The sequence below is a fragment of the Saccostrea echinata genome, unplaced genomic scaffold (genome assembly GCF_033153115.1).
Source record: "Saccostrea echinata isolate AGI-Se365-2 ecotype Australia unplaced genomic scaffold, CSIRO_AGI_Sech_v1 ptg000054l, whole genome shotgun sequence".
Taxonomy (NCBI): domain Eukaryota; kingdom Metazoa; phylum Mollusca; class Bivalvia; order Ostreida; family Ostreidae; genus Saccostrea; species Saccostrea echinata.
The window spans coordinates 56,357,806-56,368,131 of NW_026889803.1; the positions used below are offsets into that span (position 1 = coordinate 56,357,806).

At 36.2% G+C, this 10,326-nt stretch overlaps 1 protein-coding gene across 1 annotated transcript; it reads left to right on the top strand.

Moving 5' to 3' along the window:
* Positions 1–185: 185 nt before the first annotated feature.
* On the top strand, positions 186–4,231 carry LOC133172125 (inactive pancreatic lipase-related protein 1-like). Its single transcript, XM_061306947.1, has 6 exons — positions 186–264; positions 419–726; positions 2,926–3,157; positions 3,394–3,510; positions 3,596–3,718; positions 3,895–4,231. The coding sequence occupies exons 1-6, from the start codon at positions 219–221 to the stop codon at positions 4,131–4,133; spliced, it is 1,065 nt and encodes a 354-aa protein (XP_061162931.1). The 5' UTR covers positions 186–218; the 3' UTR covers positions 4,134–4,231.
* The last annotated feature ends 6,095 nt before the right edge of the window (positions 4,232–10,326 follow it).

Here is a 10,326-nt window from a genome sequence, read left to right on the forward strand (position 1 = left end):
AGATTGATTTTCGGACAGACTGCGGATTCGGAATAAATAAGTTTCTGTAATATATATATATATATATATATATATATATATATATATATATATATATATATATATATATATATATATGCAGCCTTGACATTTTCTCGTAGTATGCTATATGATGTTAAAAACTGCACTTATTTCTTTTTCAGCTGGTCATTGATAAACTTGTTCCAAATTCATCCACGATGTTGAAATGCATAACACTTCTGCTTCTGCTTTCATCCACCCAAGGTAAAAAACAACAACAATAACTGGTATCTAGAAGAATTCAATCTCAAACTATAATATTCTGTGCAAAAATGTGCCGAATTAGAACTAAACAAGCAAAAGATTTCGAGATAGCTACATTCTTGATATTAGTATTTGATAAAAAATATTTTTCTAGGGTGGTGGTTTTTCAAACCAAAGCCAAAGCAAGTTTGTTACACCCACATAGGATGTTTCAGCAACGCACAGCCGTTCAGTAATGCAAGGGGAACCTTGCCCCAGTCTCCGAGTAAGATTGAAACCACATTCAGTCTGTACACCAGACAGAACAAAGATACTGCCCAGACCCTGGATCCATATGATACAAACACCGTCTCCAAAACCAACTTTGATTCCAATCTACCGACTATTTTTATCACCCACGGAAACCAAGACACAGCAAAATCTGGGTGGCCACTGGAGATGAAGGACGCTCTTCTCGAAAATGTTGGTAATTCTCTGCAAAATTTCATATAAATGCCATATATCATTAAACAACTAAGTTTACCAGGAAATACACATGTAACATTTGTTAATAATGTGTTCTCAAATCCAATTGGACAAAATAAAACTTACTGTAGCGTGTATAAGTCATGAATCATTCACGAACTGAAAAAATGAATTCAATCATTTTTAAGCTAGATGATCTCATTGGACACGGGACGGGAAAGTGTAGATATTGATTAAAATCAAGTGTGAACCGAGACACCCAAGACCTTCAATCTTTTTACATGTATATACTGTAATATGATATTTTTAAACGTGCTAATTTCAGCGATTTTGTTACGCCCCCGGATCGAAAGATCCCGGGGATATATTGTTTTTGTCCTATTTGTCTGTTGTCAACTTTAACCTTGCCCATAACTTTTGATTGGTTGGAGCCATGACTTTCATATTTTACATGTGTATTCCTTGTGTCAAGATCTTTCTTTGGGTACCATTATATTTGACCTTTTGACCTTGGAGATTGACCCACTTTTGCAAAATTTTATGAGACTTTAACCTTGGCCATAACTTTTGAACAGTTGGTGCTTGGGGTTTCAAACCTCACATGTGTATTCCTTGTGACAAGACCCTCCTCTGGATATCATCTTTGACCCTTTGACCTAGGCGTTTGACCTACTTTTGAAAAACTTTAACCTTGGCCATAGCTTTTGAACGGTTGGAGCTAAGGCTTTCATACTTCACATATGTAATCCTTGTGACAAGACCTACCTTTGGATACCAACCACTTTGACCTTTTGACCTTGACCTAGGAGTTTGACCTACTTTTGAAAAACTTTAACCTTGGCCATAACTTTTGAATGGTTGGTGCTAGGGCTTTCACACTTCGCATATGCAATCCTTGTGACAAGACCTTCCTTTGGAAACCAACCACTTTGACCCTTTGACCTTGACATAGGAGTTTGACCTACTTTCAAAAAACTTTAACCTTTGCCATGACTTTTGAATGGTTGGTGCTAGGGCTTTCACACTTCACATATGTAATCCTTGTGACAAGACCTTTCTTTGGATACAAACAACTTTGACTTTGACCTTGATGTTTTACTTACAAAAAACTTTAACCTTGGCCATAACTTTTGAATGGTTGGTGCTAGGGCTTTCACTCTTCACATATGTAATCCTTGTGACAAGACCTTTCTTTGGATACCAACAACTTTGACCTTGACCTTGATGTTTTACTTACTTTTAAAAAACTTTAACCTTCGCCATAACTTTTGAACAGTTGCAGTAGGGCTTTCAAATTTCACAGGTATATTCCTCGAGACAAGACCTTTCTTTGGGTACCAACATTTTGTATCTTTTGGCCTGGATTTTGACTTGCATTTGAGAAACTTTAACCCTCGCCATAAGCTGCCATACGGGGGCATCAGTGTTTCACAAACACATCTTGTTTATTTATTTTAATGAGTGTATTCAGACACACATAGATAAACACATAATAAACAAAATACACCATCCTGAAACCAAGCGCCTATGCCATGAATTCGTGCATTATCTATTTTCATCTTCCAATATGTAGTATCAGTTTTGAATTAAAGTATGACTCCCAACTATAATAAGAACATAAAACGTTTGTTGAACATTTATTTCCTATTACATGCATTATTATTTGCTGAATTTCTGTTTTGAAATTGTTCACATAATCATTATCATTATGCAGAAAATATATTGTAGCTTTATATATTCGAGCTTTCCTCAAATTATAGAGATCTATTCAAGAACTGGTACTTTCCATGAAGGAGTCCAAAGCAAATTAATTTTGTGTTCATATCACGATGAGTAGTATTTTTATACTCCCCCCCTACTCCCGCCGCTTGAAAAGTGGGAGGGTATATAGTGATCGGGATGTCCGTCCGTCCGTCTGTCTGTACGTCCGTCTGTTACGCTTTGGGGTACCAAACTCTTATCCGCAACTCCTCTTATACCACTGGATGAAATTTAATGAGACTTTCACATAATCTTTGTTACATTATGCCATTGTGACTTCCTATCTTACTTTTTGATCTGACGTTTATTTCGGGTCTCCCAGAGCAAAACATTGACCTTGTCATTATAATCATATGGGAGGCGGGCGGGGGTATCATTTAGTGAGCTCAGTGCTCACAGTACCTCTAGTTTTAAAATGTATACATTCTCTTTTAGGGAGACATGAATGTGATAGCTGTTGACTGGTCAAAGGGCACCCAGGGCAGAATTTACCGTCAGTCCGCCGCCAATACTCGCGTGGTTGGCGCCACCATTGGGAACATGATAAAGGCTTTACGAGATAGCGCCAGCTTACCTCTGGGACAGGTCCATCTTATTGGTCACAGTCTCGGTGCCCACACTATGGGGTATGCTGGGGACTGGGTGCGGGGTATTGGCAGAATCACGGGTATGTAATAATTCCCCCACTGCTACAGATCAGCCTTTGGTTTCCAACATCAGTTTGCAATGGAAATGTAAATGAAGTTTTTCTTAGAACCACCCTTCGTCATTTCTCTCATATGTAAAATACTAGTATGTCTATAAAAATTATAAAATTAAAATACACATGTATAGTAGTAATGAAATCTCTCTCTCTCTCTCTCTCTCTCTAATCACAATACAATTGTCACTTCTGAATTTCAGGATTGGACCCAGCTGGTTTATATTTTGAAAAATTTGACACCAAAGTGAGACTGGATACTTCTGACGCAAATTTTGTTGACGTCATTCATACCGATGGAGCCTCTCTGACAGAAATGGGTTAGTAAAAATTGTAGTAATAATTCATCCAGAGGGAAAAAAATCTGAAATTGTTGGCTAAAATCATATTTTTTGCATTCCATAGCTTTTGGAATCAGGACACCGAATGGACATGTTGACTTCTATCCAAACGGGGGCACAAGACAACCCGGATGCAAGCGTTATCTGTGGAGCAACATTATGAATTTCTTTCAAGGAAAAATGGGAAGTATGTAGGCCTACAAGTATTTCCTGCTGTTTCTTCATTTTCCTCCTCTATTCTTTATGATATTTTCCACTGTTTCTACTGAGTGTCCCGATTCTCGCAATAAACCCCATATCATACACATCTGATCTCAAATAAAATGTACTTTAATGAAAACTAACATATTCTTCTTTCCACAGAGATTTCAGCAAGTGTAGCATGCAGTCATATGCGGGCTATCTACTTCTTTATTGAGTCCATCAATTCCTCTTGTGAATTTAAGGCGTACCCCTGTACAGCGTATTTGGACTTCTACCGTGGGAGTTGCATGTCGTGTACAAATGGCTGCAACAGAATGGGTTACCATGTCGATCAGAATGTTCACGGCAAATTTTACCTACAAACAAACGCTGCGCCTCCCTATTGCAAAAGGGTCTGAGTCTGGAGTTTGACTCGATCGTCCGTTTTATATTTTTTCTAGTGTTTTATGATTTATGGAAGGCTATACTTGTAAACAGAATAAATGTAAAAACATTTTATTGGGGTTTTTTTTTGGTCGTATATTCTGCAAATGAAAGGAAGACTATTCAAGCATGCGAATTTTTCTAACTGAAGATTTTCCTTTGCCTGCTTAACCTTTTTAAATCGACCACGCATTAAAATTAAAAAAAAATAATCTTAATTTGATCAAAAGCATTCTTCATTGAGGAGAAAAAAGGGTTCAAACTTTTCCATTTGAAGTTGAGATAAGATAGAAAGGGTTTGGTACGGGGGGGGGGGGGGGGGGTGTCTCTCTTGGAACTACTAAGTCCTGCAATCGCTAAAGTGTTGTGAAGGTTTCCTTGAATATACATGAAGTATGCCTGCAACAACATTTCGTATTTGAATTAGGAGAATATTCACGGGCCACTATTAAGAGAGATAACTTGATGTCAATGAATCCTTTATAAAATTATGAAGTTCTGTTTTTTCCCAGCAGTGTATGACAAAATCGTGTGCATTTTAATGTTGTATTAGATTTTTTGAAAAATCATTAGCGTTAAAGGAAAATTAAAAATGAGTGAACAGAGGCACAGTGAACTTTAAGACATTGAAGCAGCCTCTTGTGCGAATTCAGTTATAATCTACAAATACTTGTGGCATATAATGGAGGACACAAACAAGGAAAGGTCGTCAGATAATTACGGCAAAAAATGCACTATGGGCAACTATGTGTCAGTACAAACTCTGTGTATTGAAAACGAAGAGCAATTTTAACTGTCGATCCCTTGGAAACTCAATTTCGATCCATTTTCGATAGTAATGAAATATTGTAAATGATCTATTATCTTTCATTTCTATATTCACATTTACAGAATTTGGCTTATTTGATGGTTGAGGCTATCTGGTACCACCTGCAGGGTGGAAGACAAGAATTATCTCTCCATTAGTGCGCACGAGTTAACTCGCATACATAAATTGGTTCTCGTATTAAAAAGTTCCATCTAAATCGTTCTCTAAAACGCTTAATGTTTATCTAATTTGTAAAACGTAATAATTAAGATAGAGAATTAATGTTCTCTTATTTCTTATCTTGCATATAGTGCAGGCGAACTTGGGGTTAGTGGCCGGGTCGTCATAATAATTTTAACATTAATGATTATATAATATTCAATAGAAAAGGTGTTTTACGGAACTGCCCCCCCCCCCCCCAATAAAATAAAATTTAAAAAAAAAATGTTTGATGAATTTTATTTATTTACTTTTTGATTTATTTATATTTTTAAAATTATATTTCATTCTATTTTATTTTATTTTTGGCTTCTAAAGGAATTTTTGTAAGGTTGTGCCCTAAACTTTTTTATATATTGCCTAGTGAGCACAGTCCTGGATTAATGGAGAACCGCGATTCCCAGACCAATAGATATCTACATGTACCCGCCACCCCCTCCCTTACACACACATAAACACACAGACACCCGCACAATGCAAGATGTCGAATTATAAACGAGATGTGTCTTTATATGTCGACTTGATATAAAAAGCATTGCATATTGATTTAAACTAGACATAATTAAAAATGTAAAAAGAATTACATAGTTTAAAGGTATATAATACTCCTATTAAATTAGAAATGGATTTTTGCTGATGCAACCAAACTTTTTTCAGTGAGTAATTCTTGGGCATTTGAAATCGTTTCATTTCTATTTTATGCCCCTGTAATCGAAGATTCGGGGATAAATAATCTTTGCCCTGCCGTCCGTCTGCCTGTTTGTCCACAAAAGCTTTTACCGTGCCCTTAACTTTTGATTGGTTGGAGCTGTGGTTTTCATATTTCACAAGTGTATTCCTTGTGATAAGACCTTTCTTTGAGTACTAACATATCTGACCTCTTGATCTTGGAGTTCGACCCGCTTTTGCAAAAAAAAATATCAAAATTTAACCTTGGCCATAACTTTTGAACAGTTAGAACTAGGGCCTTTATATTTTACAGGTGTATTCCTTGTAACAAGCACTTCCTTTTGATACCAACAATTTTGACCTTGAGGTTTGACCTTCTTTTGAACATTTTTTTTTACCTTGGCCATAACTTTTGAACAGTTGGTGCTAGGCTTTAATATTTCACATGTATTTTCTTATGACATGACCTTGGTCAAAGTCCAAGGTCAAGATCAAAGGGTGAAAACCATTGATACCCAGGGGAAGGACTTGTCACAAGAAATACACATGTGAAATATAAAGCCCTAGCACCAACTGTTCAAACATTATGGCCAAGGTTAAAAAAGAGGATCAAACTCTATGGTCAAGGTAAAAAATATTTATACCAAAGGACAGGTCTTGTCACATTAAATACACATGTGAAGTACGAAATCACCAACACCAACTGTACAAAAGTTATGACCAAGGTTAAAGTTTGATCATTTTTTGCAAAAGTGGGTCAAACTCCAAGGTCAAGAGGTGAACTAAATTTGTATTTATATAAAGGTATTGTCACAAGAATACACAAGTGAAATATTAAAGCCATAGCTCCAACCAATCAAAAGTTATGGTCAAGGTTAAAGTTAATATGGACAAACATTCAAAATGAAAGACAGACAGGCAGACGGACACACAGTGCAAAAACTGTATACCCCCGAATCTTCGAATACGGGGGGCATAACTAGAGACAAAAATATCGATTTATTTCATATCATCCGATAAGAATGCTTGTGAATGAAGATTTGTTTGTTTGTTTATTGTTTAACGTCCCTCTCGAGAATTTTTCACACTGGAGAGCTGCAAAGAAGATGGGCGAACAAGGCGAGAACAATGCCTATAGTGCAACAAACATGAACGTGAAAAATTAAATCTCAATTATAACAAAATATTCTTTGATATTTCATCTAAAATTAAAGTATGCTTTATGTAAAATATCCACAGTTTGCAAAAATCTCACTAAGATTGAAATTCTTTGCCTATGAAATAGCATACACACACTAGAGAGGGCAAAAAGGATAATTTTCTCATACTAAAAAACAATTTTTCGATATGAGTGGGTCTTCGAGAACTTTACTCTAAATACTAAATTCACAAATTGATTATGATTTTTATATATCTGAAGCTATAGGCATTCTGTGCGCCTTGTTCGCCCATCTCCTTTTGACCTATACTCGGCACTCAAGGCCATTGAGCAGTGAGGGATCTTTTTCGTGCCAGCACCTAATGCGACATGGGACCTCGGTTTATACGGTCTCATCCGAAGGACCGTCTCCACGTCACACAGTGGAATTCGAACCCGCGACGTGAGGATCAACTCCTTACTCCGCGACTCTAGATCGAACGCTCTAACCACTGTCCCACGCAGGCGACTTGTGAATGCAGAGAATGATTCAATGATCAGAGAGCGATAACTATTGATTTCATTCCCTCAGCAAATAAAATTTTTGCGCGCAGTAAGTGGACCTATATTCAAATAATTTAAATACTTCGTTACTATACTATTAAAAAGATTATCTAAATTTGGCACTCTGAAAAAAGTGGCCAACCATGAGAAGATTGTTTTAAGGCACAACTGAGCAATCAACTCCTCTTGCATTCAACTGAAATGAAAAAAGACATCAAGATTAAAAAGAAACAAGATGTGTTTGTGAAACACTGATGTCCCCGTATCGCAGCTTATGGCGAAGGTTAATGTTTCTCAAATATAAGTCAACCTCTAAGGTCAAGGGATCAAAAATGTTGTTACTCAAACAAAGGACTTGTCTCCAAATATACCTGTGAAATATGGAAGCCCTAGCACCAACCATTCAAAAGTTATAACCAACGTTAATGTTTTTCAAAAGTAGGTCAAATTCCAATGTCAAGATAAAAAGGTCAAAATTGTTGGTATCCGACGGAAGGTCTTGTCCCAGAAATACACCATTGAAATGTGAAAGCCCTAGTACTAAATATTCAAAAGTTATGACCTAGGTTGAAGTTTTTTTTAAAGTGGGTCAATCCCTAAGGTCAAGGACAAAAGGTAAAATATGTTGAAATTCAAAGAAAGGTCTTGTCACAAGGAAACACATGTGAAACATGAAAGCCATAGCTCCAACCAATCAAAAGTTATGGCAAATTTTAAAGTTAGGTAAATTTTTGCAAAAGTTGGTCAAACTCCAAGGTCAAGAGGTCTAATATGTTGGTACCCAAAGAAAGGTCTTGTCATAAGGAATACACCTGTGAAATATGAAAGCCATAGTTCCAACCAATTAAAAGTTATGGTCAATGTTAAAGTTTTACGGACAAACAGACAAACATTCAGAAGACGGACGGACGGGCAGGGCAAAATCTTTACCCCCGAATCTTCGATTACGGGGGCATAAAAAAGGTATCAGGAACTGAATTATATTTAGGGATGTGATTCTCAACATGCAGAAAACAAACCCAGTTGTGTCATACAATAAAGAAGCACCCTATAAGTAACAGGTACCAGATAATGACTCTGTCTTCCTCTAGGTTTTAGAACATGACGATACCTACCTCTAGCAGGTACCAAAATGCACTACCTACAGATCTCAGATTCTGATGCTACTTATCTTTAAGCGACATATCGTTAAAAAGGAGCAACGAGGATCTGATTTTAATCACATTGTTATATCGGCGACAAATCATGAAATCATCTGAATCTATAGCTAGTACAGTAAGCAAAAATATGGTTTTGACAGTAATAACCAGTTCCTTTACTTGTAAATGTTAATTAAACCTTAATTAAAGTCTGTAGTAAAACACAATTTTGGAATTGATTTTTATAACAAATCATACGTAACAAAGCAAACTAATTGGATGATTTTTTTTTTTTATTAGAATTTAGTTCCTGTACACCTGAACAATGTGGTTTTGCTGTGCGTGAACCTAAATTGTACATTTAGAGTTTGTGACAACCTGTGAAGTTTCATTAAAATTATCCAAGCCATTTGTTAAAATATTCACGTACAAAAGTTTGGGTCTAGCAATAACAATTTTGCTCAACTTTGTTTGGGTTGTTTGGGTTGGCATAATGACAAAGTTTTATCTCAAATCAGCATGAGACATAACCAACTTTTTCTGATTAAAGAGTGTTCAGCGTCTATATCTGCCTGTCTGTCTGTATGGTTTATGTCATCTGTTATCCATTCACATTTTCAATTTTCTCAAAGTCACCTTGCGGAATTCAAATAAACTTGCCATAAACCATTCTTTGGTGATTGCAATTTTTTTTGGTAAACTGAAAGGCTACACCCTCTTTCAGGGAAAACAATTCAGAAATAGTGAAAACATGGTTAAGTCTTCACAAAAGCCATTGTGTCAGAAAAGTTAAAACTTATGTGTAGATCAGTATTGATTCAAGGTTGTTCAAAGTTGGTCATCAGGGACAGGTTAGGAAACCGATACAGGATCAAATTTATACTAGTACTAGGAATTTTTATGATTTTTTAAAAACAAATCTTGCTTTAAAGAGCAGCAGGGCCATGATTAGTCATATAATATGCAATCATCCTCTGATAGTGCATATTCTACTTCGTTCATAACATTGCTCTCAGGAGTAGGTATGGGGCCGCAATAAGATCCAAAATTTTACAGGAGAACAAAATGGAAATTTTTTTTTTAATAATCTTAAGATCGGCAGTATTGGGTATTTATCATAACCCCTTTGTGTAGGATAGGGGCATCTTATTCATTCATTACTGTTATTTATATCTTATTTATCCATTATTGTGTGGATTCAAGTTTTTATTAGGTCACCTGAGTTATCATTTGTTTTATGTCCGTCATCGTCCGTCGAGCGTCGGTCGAAAGATTTAAACATTTTCATGCTGCTTTGTCTCTTGAATGGCTGAATGAATTTCAATTTAAGTTTAGAGCATCTGTGGGCAAAGGAAAATAATACTTTGATAATTTATGGTTTCTGCTCTCTGGGGACAGAGAGGTGTGGTCAAATAAAAATAATACAATCTTCAAAAATCTGACCTATGAACATCAAGCAGTCCAACTGTTGGTATGATTTTAACATGTATAACAAGCATTAAGATCTCTAGTAAAACTGTGAAAATCACGCCCCGAAGATCAGAGGTTCCGGTGTTTAGAGGAGGTCTCTATTGATCATATAGTGAATGCTTTGATTCTTTAAAAAAATTATCTTCTCTACTCCTGGGTAT